The sequence below is a fragment of the Sinocyclocheilus anshuiensis genome, unplaced genomic scaffold, assembly GCF_001515605.1.
Source record: "Sinocyclocheilus anshuiensis isolate Anshui unplaced genomic scaffold, SAMN03320099.WGS_v1.1 scaffold1023, whole genome shotgun sequence".
NCBI classification, from domain to species: domain Eukaryota; kingdom Metazoa; phylum Chordata; class Actinopteri; order Cypriniformes; family Cyprinidae; genus Sinocyclocheilus; species Sinocyclocheilus anshuiensis.
In genome coordinates this window covers 73150-91178 of record NW_015546084.1, presented here as the reverse complement: position 1 = coordinate 91178, position 18029 = coordinate 73150, and the positions used below count along the sequence as shown (strand labels likewise).

The window sequence follows — 18029 nt, the reverse complement described above, 5'->3', positions numbered from 1 at the left end:
GGTCATTCAATTGAATGAGTAGCGGAAGTAGATTCGGAAGCTTGTGCTCATTTTGACAGGACTGAACGCTCAATTCAGGTAGAAGTTGTATAACATGTTGTTAATAATCTCTTGGATATCGCTTAAAGAGAAACTGTACGTTCGCTATTATATATGATAAGATAACTGGATAGTGAATTATCGCACATATGTTTGCATGGTACAGATTTACGGGATTTCATTGTCTGATTTCCTGCACTATCAAGTGTGCTAACAGTATTAGCTGATCACTGAAGTCCCAGAAGTGAAAGAGAAACTCTCTTTGTCAGTACTGATTCACCTTTCAGCCTTATAGCCAAACGTTTGACTGTGTATGTTTACATTTTTACATATTTAAAAGTATCTACTCAATTGCTGGCTTGTGTTAGCTGTGTGTGTAGAGTTCAGATGTGAATCACCAGTAATAACCAGGTTATTTTGTGCTTTTGCATAGTAAGATATTTAATCGGTGACTGATTTTTTTGTGAATTTTCAGTGGAGAGGGATCAAGCTGCCTAAAGACTGAAATGGTGGACTCCCAGTATTACCTCCCAAATGACATCGGGATCTCTGCTCTGGACTGCCGGGAGGCTTTCAGGCTGCTGTCTCCTAAAGAGCAAATGTATGCACACTACCTCTCTCGGGCATCCTGGTACGGTGGCCTGATCGTGCTGATTCAGACGTCTCCTGAGTCTGCCAACATCTACGTACTGCTGCAAAAAATGTTCCGCGCTCAGGCGCCACAGCAGCTGGAGGCAGCAGCGACTGCAGCTGGACTGAGCGCAGAGGAGTATCAGGTGAAGGAACCTGTTACAAACACCAAAGTTAACATCAGTTCTGTGTTCATTGTCGTAACAATGTTATGTCTGTTTCCAGGCCTTCCTCGTATATGCTGCTGGGCTTTATGCAAACATGGGGAACTACAAGTCATTTGGGGACACCAAATTCATCCCCAACCTACCAAAGGTCAAATATGTCCCATGTGTGCTCTATCAGAATTTAATGTGATATCCCAAAGGTTTTAGTGTTTGATCATTCTTGCCTATTTTAATATACAGGAGAAGTTCAAGGCTCTGGTGTGGGAGAGTCTGGCCTTTAAACAGAGCCCTGGTGACATGGAGGCGCTGTGGGGCTGCTGCTGTGAGTCCCTCTACTCCCTGGAAGACAAGCAGAAACAGCTCAGTCTGGGTGAGAAGGTAAAATAAATAAAAAAATTTCATACAAACTGACTTTTGGACAGCTCAGTCTCGTCTCAGACAGTTTTACCTAATAATGCCTTTCTCTTAGGGGATCTCGGCGTACTTCTCAGGGAACTGCTGTTTAGAAGACGCAGAGTTTGCCCAGAAATTTCTGGACTCCAAGGTATAGTGCACATGTGAGAGATCCGGCTAGTTCACTGGAGTTATATGAAAACTGTGTGGAATTAATGTCACAAATAGAATATTATCTCTCTCTCTGTTTCGGCTACTCCCCTTAGGGGTTGCCACGGTGGAATACACACATATAGAATGTTATCATTTATTTTTTGATATTAACTAGGGGTGTAACAATATATCATGTCACAATATATATTGCAATACAAAAATGCAACATTATGTATTATGTATAATTCACCCAAAATGAAATTTTCCCAAAAAATGATATTACTGTCATTTTAAAGACCATTTTATGCCACTGAATAATGGGCGATATATTGCGTCACCAAAAATGATTGCGGTCATGTACATATATTGCGCGATAAGTCGATATATTGATTATTGCGACAGGCCTACCCAGGAGATAACACATTTGAGCTTCCATATTTATTAATTATTATTAATAAAATGCATTATTTAATAATATGTCTTACATAATACTGTATTTTTAGCTCAACAGAATGATGAATATTACTGTTCTGGTGTCACCATTGCCCTGTGTATGGAGGAGAACCCCTGATTTGAGCATTTTAATGAATAGTATTTTTACCCGTTTACCATATGTGTTAGAAGTCATAGTTAAAATAACTCTATTTTGGCTTTGTTTCAAGTATTGTGAGAGTATTGTGTTGTGAGATCAGTACTGTGTATTGAATTAATTGTGACATGAGCGTTGTTACACCCCTATTATTAACACATAAAATAAATGTTACATGAAGTATTAACATAAAAATATGTTAAATAGTTATAAAGATATCTAAATATATTTTTTTACAAATATATGTAAATGCTTTTCTTAAAATCCTGCTTTTGCTATCATTGAAAGAATTTGATATGGCTTTTTTGTTGTTGTTTTTTTTACTTTGTTTTAACCTGTGTTTTTATCACAGGGAATGCACATATTGGAAACATGTAAAATGTTAAATACCCTTTAAATAAAAGCATCTACCAAGTGCATCAAAATAAATATGGAAAACAAATTGTTAACGTTAGTGAATACATTAGGTGTACTGAGCTAACAATAAACAATACATTATAAGCATTTATTAATACATTATTTGATTAATAAATACTGTAAAAGTATTGCAACATTATTGTCCATGTTAGCTAATGCATTAACTAATTTTAACCAGTTGAACCATATTGTAACTTATTAATTAATTTACATTTACATTTGTGCATTTTGGTAGACACTTTTATCCAAAGTAACTTACATTGCATTCAAGGTACACATTTGATCAGTTCTGGAAATTGAACCCATTATCTTGTTGTATCCTTACTGACAGCAGCTATTTCTAGTATACTAGTTTACCAATAATAATCGTCCTTGTAGAACCTGAGTGCCTACAACACCCGTCTGTTCAAGACTGAAATAGATGGGAAACGGTGCTATGAAGTGCGTTTGGCATCTGCCGAGAAGGGTGAGTATACCGAGCAGTTTAAATCCAGTTTGATATAAATAACTTACCATTTCATTATTATTCTTCATTTAATTTTTTCCTTCTCTTGACTATTTTTTCTCATTGCCTTTATTTCCTTCCCATCTGCAGACAACTGTGCTGTTGAGGGAAAGAGTGAAGTTTGTTGTGGCAAACATGAATTTGAGGATGCTGTGTTCTCTGTTAAGAGGGGTGATTATGCCTTTCTTATGGAAAAAGTGTGTCAGAACTTGGAAAAAGCCAAGGTACGACAACATTCAACCTAAAAAAATAAACACTAATTCATTGGTACTTTTGGATGTGAAATTAATAGGATGACCTTTTAAAGCATTAGTAAAGTTTTTTTTTTTTTAGGATTGTGCAGCCAATGACAACCAGAAGAGGATGCTGGAGGAGTACATCCGCAGTTTCACCTGTGGCTCAGTGGAAGCCCATAAAGAAGGGTCCCGTTATTGGATCAAAGACAAAGGACCTATTGTGGAGAGGTGACTGATCTATATTTAACAGACCAGGCTGTTGACATAAGCTTTAAATCTTTGGTTTCATTGTTGAGCTATGCTTATATATTCTATGCTTATTCTGTTTAAAACTTTTTTTTTTTTTTTTTCCATTTTTCAAGTTACATTGGTTTTATTGAGAGCTACAGAGATCCCTTTGGCTCAAGGGGTGAATTTGAAGGTAAGCTCAAATATTTCTGGGTCAACAAAATGACGCCCATTGTTTTGCCCAGATTTATTTAAAAATGCATTATGCCTTACATACATACAGGAGAAGGGCTTCTATAACACCTCATCTATAATTAATATATTTTTATTTTCTAATTAAAAAATACATATTTTTGGCAGACATAAAATCAAAATAATATAATTTTAAAAAAGCCTCATTTAAAAAAATGAATTTCTTGAAAGACAATCTTAATTAGTTTGACATGACCTTATCTTAATCAGTTGTTATTATTATTATTATTATTATTATTATTATTGGATCATGTGGAAAAACCCAACATGCAAAAAAACCCTACTGGTTAAAAGTTTGAGATTAGTAAAACTGTTTTGTTTTTTTAATTCATAATTTCATTCATCAAAAACAATGTGTATAATGTTAAAAATATATTTTAAAAAGTATCACAGATTCCACATAAATGTTAAGCAGCACAACTATTTTCAACTTCCATAATAATAAGACACGGTGAATGTCACCCACCTTTAGAATGATTTCTGAAGGATCGTGTGACACTGAAGGCTGGAGTAATGGTTTCTGGAAATGTAATGTTGCCATCACAGGAATAAATGATATAATTTTAAATATAATTTTAAAATATATTAAAATAGAAAACATTATGTATTTTTTTAACAAACAAATGCAGCTTTGGTGAACATAAGACTTTTTTCAAAACTCAAAACTGACCCCAAACTTTTCAACTGTAGTGTAAAACAGTAAATGACACACAAATTGCTTAAAACAACCCAGTAACTCTTGTAGATACTCAATTACGACCACAGTGTCTTTCTCTCCTCCACACTTACCATCTTGTCCATCAGGTTTTGTTGCTGTGGTGAACAAGGCCATGAGCGCTCGCTTTGCTCAGTTGGTGAGCTCGGCTGAAGACTTACTACCAGAGCTGCCTTGGCCTCCAGCCTTTGAGAAGGACCGCTTCCTCAAGCCAGACTTCACCTCTCTGGATGTACTCACCTTTGCCGGCAGCGGCATCCCTGCAGGAATCAACATTCCAAACTGTAAGCCCTCTCATCCAACATTTTTTTTTCATATGCAGTCAGGTTTAATTTTTTTAACCATTTATCTGTCTGTAGATGACGACATCAGACAGACAGAAGGTTTCAAGAACGTGTCCCTTGGGAATGTGCTGGCAGTTGCATATGCCACACAGAAAGACAAGCTCACCTTCCTTGAGGAGAATGACAAAGTAAGACTGATGACTGCTGTCTGTGAACTTCTAATGAATCAAGCATGTTGTAATGGAGGCTCAGAGTGGTAATAACTCTTCCTCTGTGGCTTATTCCTGTAGGACCTGTACATCAAATGGAAGGGTCCTTCGTTTGAGGTGCAGGTGGGGCTCCATGAGCTGCTGGGTCACGGCAGCGGGAAGCTCTTTGTTCAGGTTGTGAAGCACAATCAGTTTGCTGTATTGCTGTATATATGTGACTTGTGGGCTTTATGTGCTAAAAAGGGAAGTTTGGGAGATTTTTCTTGAAGAAATGTAATTTTGTGTTCACCAAAGATGCATTATATTGATCAATACTGACAGTAAAAACATTTATAGTGTCTTTAGGGTTTTTAAATAGTCAACCTTTAAGGTTTCAAAAAGCTTTCTATAGGCCAGATTTACTAAACGGGGCTAATTAGCGTAAAAGCGAAATTCCATAAAAGCGCAGATGAGGGGGGGGGGATTCTGTAATTCTACGCAATGACAAACGTTCAGTTCGTTCTAAAATGGCTAAGATAGGAAATATCACACTACAGAATTACTAAACAGGGCAAATTAGCGTTAGAGCGCAATTTCATAAGCGCCGATGGGAGGGGAAAATTCTGCATGTGATTTACTAACAATGCACACATTAAAGAACACAGACGCAACCAGATCATTTCCATAATGACCAGTGCAATCTACTAAGAGCAGCGCAAAAATAACTGTATCCACGCCTTTTCAGCACTAATTCTTCACTGCACGTCTTTAGTAAATCCTGACAGTACTATTTTAACGCCAAAAGACGGTTTGCGATGGCGCAAGCTGTTAGTAAATCTGGCCCTAAGTTGTCTAAATGGTCTTTTTAGTAGCGTGTTTGCTATTTGAACTTGTGGCTCAAACTATCAATAGAGCAAAGTTGTATTAAGCTCAGAACATTTCATAAATACAAATGTATCACTGTTTCTTTTTATGTGTTTGTATTGAAACAGGATGATAAGGGAAAATTCAACTTCGATCAAACTGCTGTTCGTAATCCAGAAACAGGAGAACTGGTGAGGTTTTTTTTTTTATTCCACTGTGCTTTATGCTGCTTATAAACTGTACATCATGAATCACAGTCACAAAATGGTCATTTTGGATTTCAGATCTCAAGCTGGTACAAGGGTAGCGAGACATGGGACAGCAAGTTCTCCACCATTGCCTCGTCCTATGAGGAGTGTCGAGCCGAGTGTGTAGGTCTCTACCTGTGTCTCAACAAGCAGGTGCTCAGGTGAGTCACTGAACGTTTAGTCACTTCTGCATGAATTCACTCCGCTGGAATTGTTGAGATATGGATGCTGAGCAATTTGTGCATGCGGCAGTATTTTCGGGAATGAAGGGGAGGATGCAGAGGAGGTTGTGTATGTGAACTGGCTGAACATGGTGCGTGCCGGCCTGCTGGGGCTGGAGTTCTACACGCCAGAGAGCAAGAGCTGGAGACAGGTGAGATGTGGGAATGTGCAGAAATCATTGCTCTTTCTCTTGATTTGTTTTCCAATCTTAACGCTATCCTGGCTATCTCGCTGTCGTAGGCACACATGCAGGCCCGGTTTGTGATTTTGCGGGTTCTGCTGGAGGCTGGAGAGGGGCTGGTTGGTCTGAAGGAGTGTACGGGGGCAGATGGACGGCCAGACGCTGTCATAACACTCGACCGCAGCAAGATATACACCGTGGGAAAGAGCGCCATCCAGAGGTTCCTCTGTAAACTGCAGGTACAGACTGTTACTGGGATCAAATGGAACTCTAGCTTTCTGCTAACTGAATACTGCACCATATACACTAGTCTCCTGTTATTGAAATAATATTAGAATAATTATACAATAATGTGACTATCAGTGTTATTGTAGTATAGTTAATATTTTGATTTAGTTTTTATTTTTATATTTTCCATTTACATTTTAGTAATGGTTTGTCATTTATATTAGTTTTTTTAATGTTTATGTAGTTTTTTATTATTATTATACATTTTTATTTTTGATTTTATACAAGTGAAACTAAATGAAAATAAGAAAACGTTACCTTGGCAAATAGCTGAAATAAAATGTTTATTTTATTTGTTTTATTTCAGTTTGTCTTATTTCAAGTAATAAACGTTTTCACAGTGTGATTATATCACAATGCTACTTTATTTCTAATAATTGTGAATTGTGAGATATGATATATATATTATAAATATGACGATTTTAAGAGATTGAAGTTTATCTCATAGTTAACTTTTTTCTTTTTTTTTTTTTAACTCTGAGAGAACAGAATTGAGCTTTAATTCTTCTGCAAATAGCCATGGTTATGTTTAGTAATACCAATTGTGACCCTGGACCACAAAACCAGTCGTAAGGGTCAATTTTTTGAAACTGAGATTTATACATAAATGAATAAATAAGCTTTCCATTGATGTATGGTTTGTTAGGATAGGACAAAATTTGGCCGAGATACAACTATGTGAAAACCTGGAATCTTAGGGTGCAAAAAATCAAAATATTGAGAAAATCACCTTTTAAAGTTGTCCAAATTAATCCTTAGCAATGCATATTACTATTCAAAAATTTAGTTTTGATATATTTATGGTAGGAAATTTACAAAATATCTTCATGGAACATGATCTTTACTTAATATCCTAATGATTTTTGGCATAAAAGAAAAATCGATAATTTTGAGCCATACAAAGTATTGTTGGCTATTGCTACAAATATACCTGTGCGACTTATGACTGGTTTTGTGGTCCACGGTCACAATTGAGTTTGTATTCTGGTTATGTTTTTCTAAAGGTGCACAAGTCCACAGCTGATGTGGAGGGAGGAAGGGCTTTGTATGAAGGCTACTCTGCCGTGACCGCTGACGGCACCCACAATTTCCTGCGCCTCAGAGAGACGGTTCTGCTCCGTAAGGAAGCTCGCAAGATGTTTGTCCAAGCTAACACCTACATCAAAGGTACGTGTTTATCCTCCCTCCTTAGCCATGTACCGAAAACTTACCATACCATAGTAACACAGTGACACATATACACAAGTTCATAAAGTGCTGCTGTTTGTGTTGTAGATGACGCTGTGGAGCTGGTTGAGTATGAAGGCAGCGCTGCAGGACTCATCCAATCCTTCGTCGAACGCTTCCCAGACGATGCAGAGAATGTAGAGGCCCAGCTGCTGGAAATGACCTGCATGGACTCGTCCTGCTGGTGCTGAGACGACACAGTGCTGTGGGAAACATCCTCTCAGACAAGTCCACACTGAGCCACAGCAACTTTCAGAAATGAACAAAAGGCTGCAGAGTGCACAAGGAAGGGACTGGTAATGATTATAAAACCTTTCACACTGTACGAGGAAGGAAGAACCACACACACACACACACACACACATACATAAGTCATACCTAGAATTTTACCTTTCCCACTGATCTTCTTTCTATTTTATCTATTCACTTCTAAACAAAGGCAACTCTGATTAGAGTTTTAATTAGACATTTCTGTTCCTACTCTGAATCAGACCGCAGCCCACACTTCCCACACAGGCATGTGGAAGCGCTGACAAGAGTGAACTTGCTGTGTGTGGGTGGGACTTATGTAATCGCAACACATAACACACTTTCTCAACTTACTTTAAAATGGAAACACACTCTGTGCCACTTTTGGATCATATCTAGTCTAGAGTTCATCTGCTGTTTCAGTGTTATATAGAAGAAATCTTAGCATTCGTTCTCGAGAATATAAATTCTAAACTGGTTTAAAGGAATTTTGGTTTCTCAAAATATGTTGTCAGTGTTCAGTGTGGATTGCGAAAACCAACAGCCCCTACCAAATAAAACCAATTATTTCTGAAGGTGTTTTATTGTCTTTTACTTTCAAAATACCAAAACATTTGTGCAATGCCTTTCATATAAATATTATCATAATACAAGGTGAACAATAAGACAAAATCCACTCAATATCTCAATACTGACCATATCATAAATGAGATATTTCCATAATTGGTTAATTACTCAAACATTTTACATTAGAAAAGACTAAAATGAAAAAAAAAAAAAAAAACATCTGAGAACTGAGAGTTGGAGTAATGAATCCAGTCATTAATAACCAACCTATAAGAATATTAAACGCAATATAACACAAGCAAATGCTTAATAATTTAGCCCAATGAAATATCACACAACACCAGCTAAACACAGTCAATAATTACCAGCAATGGACACTAAACAGGCTGATTTAGCATCTTACAAAATCTACAAATGTAAAAATAAAGGTTCCAAAAGGGGGGCTTGCAGCAATGCCATAGAAGAATTCTTGGTTCCCCAAAGAAAAAAAACAACAACTTTTTTCTTAGTGTGTGAAGAACATTTTCATAAGCTAAAGAACATTTTTACTATGAAGAACATATTGTGTAATGGAAAGGTTCCATGGATGCCAAAAGGTGTAATCTAGTCTTACAGTCAACATTAAATAGATTCAGTGGAAAACACCTCAAATGGTTACTGAGCTCCATTACGAGGATATTATTATTATTTCATCAGCCTTTCTTTGACAAATCAGGCATGCTGCATAAAATGCAGAATTGCTTTGACCTACAGATGTGTGACATCTGAAAAAGTCCCATATTATGAAGCCGCCTCTGTTAGATCCACTGCGCTCCCTCTGTTCAGCTTCTGGGACCTTTCATCCTGACTGGATGCCTGATAAATAAAAGGAACCCCACTCATGCCCATGCTCTGAAGGTCTTGAATCTGGGCGTTAGGCGGGAGAGGCGTTAACACCCCGTCTCTCCTCCAGTACAGGCTGTAATCCTCCGGCCGGTCCACTCCAAACTTCACAGCACAGAGCTGAGCCATAGCCTCACCGTTGAGCGCAGTCTTCCACATGAGAGTTTTTACCAAGCTACTGTCGCCATCTTGAAACAGCACCTTTATAAACCTCTGTAGCACAGAAACAAAACTTGTTTTTTTGGACTATACTTGCACAGTTCAGATAGAGTAGATGTGCTTTGTTCAACCAGTGTATCTGACCTGGTGCAATTTGTTGTCTTTCTGACTTGTGGTTTCGTTGCTCCGACGCCGGCTCCATTCTTTCAGAGACTCTCTGGCCTGGTTTGTAAGGCCGTTGGGTGGCACATCCTCTGGCTGACTCTGAATCAGACTCAGACTGGCATAGACACTTGTCAGATAGTAACCCCCTTCAAGAGAATTAATAATAAATAATTATCACAGGCTTTACAGAATGAAAACTTGAGTTTGGGAAAGAGGATAACACTCACACTCAAAGTTTACCAAATGTAAAACATATAAAAGTTAGGTGTATATATATATATATATATATATATTAAAATATATATATATATATATATATATATATATATATATATATTCATGTATTGATTAGCTGTGTAACTCAAAATTCATAACTAAATCTGAGCGCAGTGTACGTGGAGCTGTTTGTGTCCGTACCTTCTCCTGTAAGCCAAGAGCTTTCCAAAAGCTCCATCATATACTCCACCTCCAGAGAGATCTCTGGCATATTGCACAGCACCATCACATATGAGAGAGCAGGGAGGAAGTCATCTGCACCAAATTCCTGCCCTGTTTTTAAGAATATAGATTAACGTTAGATGATGGCTAAGGTAATCTAATTGTAAAAATGTGAGAAATGAGCATGTACAATTCAATATGCAATATCGACCAATATGTCAATTATCAATATGGTACCAGTATATTGTGCATCCCTACTGGTTACACCTACACATATATACTACCATTTAGATGTTAAGGATGAGTAAGATTTTTTTAATTAATACTTTTATTCAGCAAGGATGCATTAAATTGATCAAAAGTGACATTAAAGACATGTATGATGTTACAAAGATTTATATTTCAAATAAATGCTTTTGAACTTTTTTTTTTAATTAAAAAATTGTGAAAAATGCATCCCTGATTCCACAAAAATATTAAGCAGCGCAACTCTTTTCAACATCGATAATAAGAAATGCTTCTTTAGCAGCAAATCAGCATATTAGAATGATTTCTGAAGGATCATTTGACACTGAAGACTGGAGTAATGACTGCTGAAAATTCAGCTTTGACTTCACAGGAATTAATTACATTTTAAAATATATTCAAACAGAAAACGGTCATTTTAAATGGTAATAATATTACACAACATTTGACTGTATTTTTGACACAATTCTTAAGTTTTTAAAAAATCTTACTGACCCCAGACTTATGAATAGTGCGAGAATAAATCAACACATGTTATTCCAGAACTCCTTACCTGATTTGTTTTTCATGGTTTTGTAAATGAGTTTGCAGATCTGCAAGAGCAGCAGCACTTTGTCAATGGGCGAGTACGCCCGCTGCATTAGAGTCAGCTTGTGCTTAATTTTCTCAATGCCCTGGGCGTCAGGAATGCCCACCTGAACCCCAAAGAGCTTCTGTGGTGAGGCTCCTTTGGCTCGTTGCAAGCTGTCCATCATTCTTTGGAAGGAACCATCTTGTTTGTGCAGGGTCCGAAGAGCTGCATCAATCTGAGGCTTCAGAGGTTTCAGCACACAGCGGAACATGGCCTTCTCCAGTGCTTGGTCTGCACACAGGAAGAGATAGAGGTATTTCAACATTTAACTTGGTGAAATGATACAGACAACATTATTAAAGGGGTCATATGATGCGATTTCAAGTTTTCCTTTCTCTGTGGAGTGTTACAAGCTGATTGTGCATAGATAAGATTCCTGAAGTTGCAAAGACTAAAGTCTCAAAACCAAAGAGATATTCTTTATCAAAGTTAAGACTCTGCCACGCCCCCCTAAAACGGCTCGTTCTAACACGCTCCCACATATCTACGTCACTATGTGGAAATATTTGCATAATGCCGCCCAAATGTGCACGCAAAGAAAGAAGGCGTGGTTTCAGTAACCACTGAAAGTGTGTTAGTGTTGAAGCAGCCATGTCAGGGAGACGCTGTGTGTTTCAGTGGTAGAAAACGAAGCGTTTGAGAGAGGCGGGGCATAGAGGACCTACAATAATGTACAGTATTTGAAAAATAATGTTTTTTTTTAACATTAAAGCATGTCAACATATTCTGTTATACCAAATACACAAAATAATGATCTTTAAAAAAGCATCATATGACCCCTTTAAACAAAATCACACAGACTTAAATACCTTTTTCATTCTCAGTCAAAAGAGTTTCTATTGGAGGTTCCAGCTCGCCACATTCCAGGAGGAAATCTTTGGCCTGATTGATGAAGAGACGCAAATCCTGCAGCAGCTGTACAGCAGAGGTCAAGCAATGGGACTTCACCGCATCTCTCTGCTGCCTCAGGAAGTCCTGTACCAGAGCGCCAAATGCCATGCGACGGTCACGAGACAAGTCCTCCACCATCCGCGCCACTCGCTTCTCTGGGGCAAAAAAGGATATGAAGGCGGCGCTCATTTTGCGCAGAGCAGACATGGACTTCCTGGGAGGTTGCATGACAGGGTTGCTAGTGCCTCTTACGAGGGGAGGACGTTCGGGACTCTCCTCCGTCTCGTCGAGGCTGCTGAGGGAACTGCTGCTGTCTAGCTCACTGAGAGACGGAGCATGTCGCTGTTCCAGCACAAGTCCTTTGTCCTCTTCCTCCTCATCTTCTTCCTGTCCTTTCTGCTCCAGGATTTTTGGCTGGGCCTAAAAATGCAAAGAGGCAGATATTAAAAACTCAGAAATGAAACTAAAATGTCCCATAAAATCGGTTCCGTACTTTCTGAAGAGCTTTAGGCATCTGATAGTCATCTTCTTCAGCGGTGGGAGAAAGAGTAGAGGTGACCTTGGCTTTCTTCTGTGATGATTCACAAGGTTGCATGTAGTCCGTGGCTTCCTCCACAGTCTTTTTGATAGCTTCCTCACTGGCCTGAACTGCAACAGGTGGGGTCATCTGCTTTGCAGCTTTCAATCTGGCTTTGCATTTGGCTTTAGCCAGTAACGGCGGTGGAGGTGGTGGGAGGACAGGGGGCGACAAGGGGCTGGAATTTTCAGTGGAGACACGAACCTTGACGCTGGTTTTGAAATGATGACGCCTGCGCATGGCGTTGCGACCTGGGTAGTCTTGTAGGAAAAGAGGGTTGACAAAACATAAACCTTTGCCTCCCCCGTAATCTAGCTCGCAGGGACTCCGTGTCTGGATTGGACAAAGCTCCTGGAACGGGGTGGGGTTTGGATTGATGGGCGTTGATGGGCAGTCTTGTGGGCTTGAACTTGGAGGTAAGAGTTTGTCAGTGGCAGGAGGTTCATTGCGAGGACCCCGGACATTTAAGTGGGAACTCCAGAACTCTGTTGAATACAGAAGAGCATCGAGATCAGGGGAAACATATTTTATACATATTAGCTGACATTTACGAATTCTAAAATAACAGTATAACCTGAGTATATCTGTTATTGGCTGATTTTAGAATTTTTTTGTAATTATTATATAAGTTATTGGAATTATATTGGCCAATACTGGGTACTACACTTCCTCTATTTTACTTTAGGTTAATCTTCAATATTTAAAGTAAATATTAAGTGTAAAACACACACACACACACACACACACACACACACACACACACACACACACACACACAACACTGTAATTTTTGGCAAATTTAATTGATTTTGACAAAATTTTAAAAAATGTATAAAGCGTAAATTGTATAAATTTATTATGTGTGTGTGTGTATAAAAGTGTAAATTGTATAAATTTATTATGTGTGTGTGTGTGTGTGTGTATATAAAATTAACTACTTTATATTTGAAAATAATTTAATTCTTGCGATGGCAAAGCTGAATTTTCAGCATCATTACTCCAGTCTTCAGTGTCACATGACCTTTCAGAAATCATTCTAATATGCTGATTTGCTGCTCAAGAAACATTTCTAATGAAAAACGTTGAAAAGAACAATATTACAAATAACCATATTACATTTTTTTTTTATCTTTGATGAATAGAATGTTCAAAAGAACAGCACTGATTTAAAATAGAAATCTTTCGTAACATTATAAATGTCTGGTAACACTTCAGTATATGGACCAATTCTCACAATTAACTAGTTGCTTATTAGCATGCCTATTATTAACATTGGTTGTTGATTAGTATTATACAGCATTTATTCTACATGAACATATTCTACATCCCTAATCCTACCCAATACCTAAACTTAACAACTACCTTAATAACTATTAACAAGCAGCAAATTAGGAGTTTATCGAGGCAAAATTCATAGTTGATAGTTTGTTAATAGCGAGAATTGCATCTTAAAATAAAGTGCGACTTTTTGCTAAAGTCAGTCATTTTTGATCAGTTTATTGTGTCCTTGCTAAATAAAATATTAATTTATTCCACATTAAAAAAAAACATACTGGCCCTAAACTTTTGCCACTTTTTGTTTTTGCCAATTTAGCCTTTTTTGTACAATACAAAGAGACAGTATACAAGAAGCAATGATCTACCATGCCTTACAGAATGGCTTCTTTCAAAACAGCAATTCATTTCAACAGACTATGAATCTTTTACCTACCCACACCCATATGAGAGATTGACTCCAACTGTTTGTGTGAAGAAGCCTTGGCAATTGCTTCAGGCAGCTCCAGAGTGAAAGGAAGAACATCCCTACAGATATATGCAAATCATGGAATAGAAATGTCATATTTGAGGAGTGCCATGCTGTTTTTCTAGATAGAAAATAGTAAATACTAATCCATACCGACTAACACAGTAGAAGGCAATGAGTCTGCACAGGTCTGGGAAACTAATAGCAGAGCTTTCCAAAGAGAAGGCTGTTGACAAAAAGGAAATAGTTTGGTTACATAACTTGAGTCGACACAAAAATTCAACAAAAAAAACAAAAAGCAGAATAATATGACTGACACTAATCTTTATGTAACACATGTATTTTACATGCAATTTAAATATGTAAATTTGTTGTCGTTTTTCTTCAAGACGTATTGCTTGTTTTCACTTAAGATATCAAGCTTCATATATTCCTATATACTGCAAAACTGTTTCCTTTCAAACTCACCCGAGTCGTCTTCTCGAATGACGACCTGTTTGAAGAAGGACGGCATGCTGTCATCTGCCAGCCGGACGCACAACATTTTTTTCTGCGATGTACTGGACTTACGCACCAGGAAGGTCTGCAAGGTAGCAAACGTTTCCAAAAATGCTGTTAAAAGTTTGCTGTAACTGTCTGTTTTTAAAACAGATGGTGGTACGGATGTGCTGCTTACCCCCGGGGGCTCACGCCGCAGGATGTGTAGAGCTGTAGCCGAGTTAATGGACAGCTGGAGCCACACAGGGTGCGTCAACAAGAGCCGGTCCAGTACACTGATGCTCCTCAGGGATCCTCTCTGTGGACATGTCCGTCTCTTCCCCACGGGCCGAGCGTCAGGATAGTCGTAGACAGGGTCACCCTGCATCTTCAGAACGACAGCGAGATTTCAACTCCTTTGGCAATGAATCTCTGTTTCTCTTCTTTGTGGATGTTCGCGTTGGCACTTAACACAAAAAAGGAAGTTCTGACCCGTTCAAGAGGATGTCTTTACGTCAGAGAGTCTTACAGTAAATTATTCATGTACACATCTCTGTTTTTCGCAAACATTTGGTCACTGTTTTCCTAGAATGACTATTTTCAACACAATCATGTGTCTACTTATTCCTTCCGACCGTTGCTCTTCAATGGCTGAGGGAAACTCACTCAGTGACTTTGTATTTCTCCTGGCCATGTGAGAACCATGTGTCACAGTCTGACTAATAGCACCTCTCTTCTGTTTTTGTTCTGCATTCTCACAGACCATTCAAAAAAACACTTGCATTGTTCTTAAAGGCGACACAACAGAAGCGTCATTTATACCAAACTTTACGGAAAGTGAAGAGGAACTACAATTAGTATTAAATTCAAGAAGTGTGTAATAAAGGTGTTTTATCATTACGAGAATCTGTCCAATTCCGTTAAAAATAATAATAATAAAACTTAAAAATAAGTGAAAGTGAATGATTGTTTCAAAACTTCACTGATGCATCTTACATAATGAACATTCTAGTCTCTAAAGCTAACAATAAAGTAACTTGTTCACTAGTTGAGTGAGGTTGGGTAGCAGGTTGACTGTGTGTGGGCCAGTATGGAATACTTTTTGGCAAGAGCCAAAGGCTGCTATGGCAACAGAGGCTTACATATTCCACTGAGCATTCCTACCCACGGACACACACGCCTCCACTGTTAAAATTTAGGAAAGGTCAGATACTTTTCCCAAAACTTCATGCTCCTAACTAGGTTCAACTGAGAATTATGTTTGCAAAAAAAAAAAATTAAAATAAAATAAAATAAATAATAACAATAATTTGGATGTTACTTGGAATATAAAGAACATATGTACTTAAGTATAAAAAACTATATTAATAAAGTCCTATATTAAAACTTTGCTCTCAAGGGACTATTTGGTTCCTTGAAAAAAAGCCTCCTGAATGTTGTAGATTCATGAGTAACTTTATTCAGATTTAATCCCGAGACATGTCTTTAATAACAGTTTATCATATTATTTTAATAAGTCTGCTTATGGGTCAATAATAAATAAAAATGATAAAAAAGGAGAAATCTTTAAAAATACATAATCTATTGGTGTAAACACAAAATACTTGCACCTTAAATACATGAGTGTACACAAATTATTTAGTAATTTTCATTTTTTTCTTTCAAAAAGCAACCTTTTGACAATGTTTTATAAACATGTTTTTTTAAAGGTTACTCTATTTGGTTCTCTATTACTCTACCTGAACGAAATGGGCCTTTTTCATAAAAATTTTGAATGTAGGATATTTCAAATAAATATATTTTGTCACATAACATCAAAATGTATTTCTGAATTGGTACACTACTTTTGATTTGGTTCACAAAGGTATTTCAAATATTAATATTTAAAATAATATTGCTTCCCTGTTTTATAAGAAATAATAAGAGATTGAAGACTTTTAACTTTTTTTTTTTTATTATTTCAGCACCTTGAACATTCTTATTTTAATTTCAAGTTTGTTTTATATTGCACATTTAAAAACAGCAAGCACGGCTGACCAAAGTGCTGAACAAAACATAGAACAAACTTGACCATTCCAATGGTGAATATGTGTGGGGTAAATGGAAAACTACAGGGTGTAAACTGCAGTCCTGCCCATCTGAGCTCTGAATTAACTGCTGCCTCATTTACTGGAGTCTCGGCATGAGCAGAGCAAGTCCAGACTGGTGAGAAAGAAGCCTTTAAGTATGCACTGGGAAGGAGCTGCTATTATCTCTGTTTTGTAATGCAGGCTGAGGTTTTTTAAATAGTTGCCTGAGCAAGATATTTTCAGGAGCTGTAACAGTATCACAGCACTAAATTTAAATACAGCGGATATATATCTTTTTATTTACAACATGGCACAGTATAGTACTTTTATTTAAAAATGAGCCGCAGTCATATTGGAGACTTGAAAGCAAGAAAAATGTATGCCCAGAATAATATCATTCACGAATAGTAATTTGCTAATAATTAATCAATAATAATAATTAGTAGTCAATAACATAGTAGTTATTAGTAGGTCTAGAGAGAGAGTACAATATAGGATATAAATCGTGACAATGCGAGTTGTCACGTGTCTTTTGTTATTTGTTCAATAACGTAGCATCTGTCAAAAGTCATTAAACACAATCTTCATTATTAAAAAAAATCCAAAAATCTGCATCTTACTCACGCCTGGTTACTGAGCACAAACTTCAATCTCTCTTTGAAGAAGGTTAATATTTTGCTGTAATGTAAATGCCACATGGCACTAAAACAGCGTCATAACCAAACACATGACTCTATTTAAAAGCTATAGAGAAGAAGAGTCACTTACCTCTGTTTATCAGTCGCTGTTATTCAAAAAGAACAAACTACACCACTTCGTGACTTTTCCCAAATTGTCAGATCCAAACAAATGCTCTGAATTACTTTTGGAAATGTGGAAAGTCCAGGAAATATATAGGTGAATGCTGCTTGTTATTTCCCTTTCCACACGCTTGAAAAGATGCCCAGAGGCGTCTGTATGAAACTGTGATTCACACTATCCATGTTTCGTCTTCCCACACGTGTGTTTTCCAGGGGAGAGTTCTCATACATGACAAGTTGTTTCATACCTGGCTATGCGCATGCGTTGTTGTGACAAACAATATACACGAATATAATAAGGAAAAAAA

General features: G+C 37.4%; 2 protein-coding genes across 5 annotated transcripts; one reads left to right on the top strand and one right to left on the bottom strand.

The window, feature by feature from the left end:
* Positions 1-8642, top strand: LOC107700005 (dipeptidyl peptidase 3-like). 3 transcript variants are annotated; one of them, XM_016501477.1, is made up of 18 exons: positions 1-78; positions 515-815; positions 895-984; positions 1077-1214; positions 1306-1380; positions 2767-2854; positions 2984-3117; positions 3227-3357; positions 3492-3550; positions 4414-4608; positions 4684-4796; positions 4899-4991; positions 5789-5851; positions 5945-6069; positions 6161-6281; positions 6371-6550; positions 7604-7766; positions 7875-8642. In XM_016501477.1, exons 2-18 carry the CDS (start codon positions 546-548, stop codon positions 8015-8017), a joined length of 2181 nt encoding a protein of 726 aa, XP_016356963.1. In that variant the 5' UTR covers positions 1-78; positions 515-545; the 3' UTR covers positions 8018-8642. The 3 variants fall into 3 exon arrangements, with proteins under 3 accessions (XP_016356963.1, XP_016356962.1, XP_016356964.1); XM_016501476.1 differs by lacking the exon at positions 1-78 and adding an exon at positions 91-135; XM_016501478.1 differs by lacking the exon at positions 1-78 and adding an exon at positions 175-350.
* Positions 8643-9102: 460 nt separating this feature from the next.
* LOC107700003 (ras and Rab interactor 2-like) lies at positions 9103-17938 on the bottom strand. Of its 2 annotated transcripts, none has more exons than XM_016501474.1 (11): positions 17690-17938; positions 15052-15318; positions 14844-14958; positions 14529-14601; positions 14343-14434; positions 12548-13116; positions 11973-12474; positions 11086-11394; positions 10266-10397; positions 9828-9994; positions 9103-9737 (listed from the first exon to the last, which is right to left on the bottom strand). In XM_016501474.1, the coding sequence occupies exons 2-11, from the start codon at positions 15238-15240 to the stop codon at positions 9423-9425; spliced, it is 2463 nt and encodes an 820-aa protein (XP_016356960.1). In that variant the 5' UTR covers positions 15241-15318; positions 17690-17938; the 3' UTR covers positions 9103-9422. The 2 variants fall into 2 exon arrangements, with proteins under 2 accessions (XP_016356960.1, XP_016356961.1); XM_016501475.1 differs by having other exon boundaries at positions 15052-15240.
* Positions 17939-18029: the final 91 nt, after the last annotated feature.

Coding starts and splice junctions, on each gene's coding strand:
- LOC107700005 (XM_016501476.1), top strand. CDS start 95: ATGTTGTTAATAATCTCTTGGATATCGCTTAAAGAGAAACT. Junction 3,358..3,491: donor AAAGGACCTATTGTGGAGAG/GTGACTGATCTA, acceptor CCATTTTTCAAG/TTACATTGGTTTTATTGAGA. Junction 6,070..6,160: donor CTCAACAAGCAGGTGCTCAG/GTGAGTCACTGA, acceptor TGCATGCGGCAG/TATTTTCGGGAATGAAGGGG.
- LOC107700003 (XM_016501474.1), bottom strand. CDS start 15,240: ATGCAGGGTGACCCTGTCTACGACTATCCTGACGCTCGGCCCGTGGGG. Junction 12,475..12,547: donor TGCCTAAAGCTCTTCAGAAA/GTACGGAACCGA, acceptor TTGCATTTTTAG/GCCCAGCCAAAAATCCTGGA. Junction 11,395..11,972: donor TTTGACTGAGAATGAAAAAG/GTATTTAAGTCT, acceptor TCCTGTGTGCAG/ACCAAGCACTGGAGAAGGCC.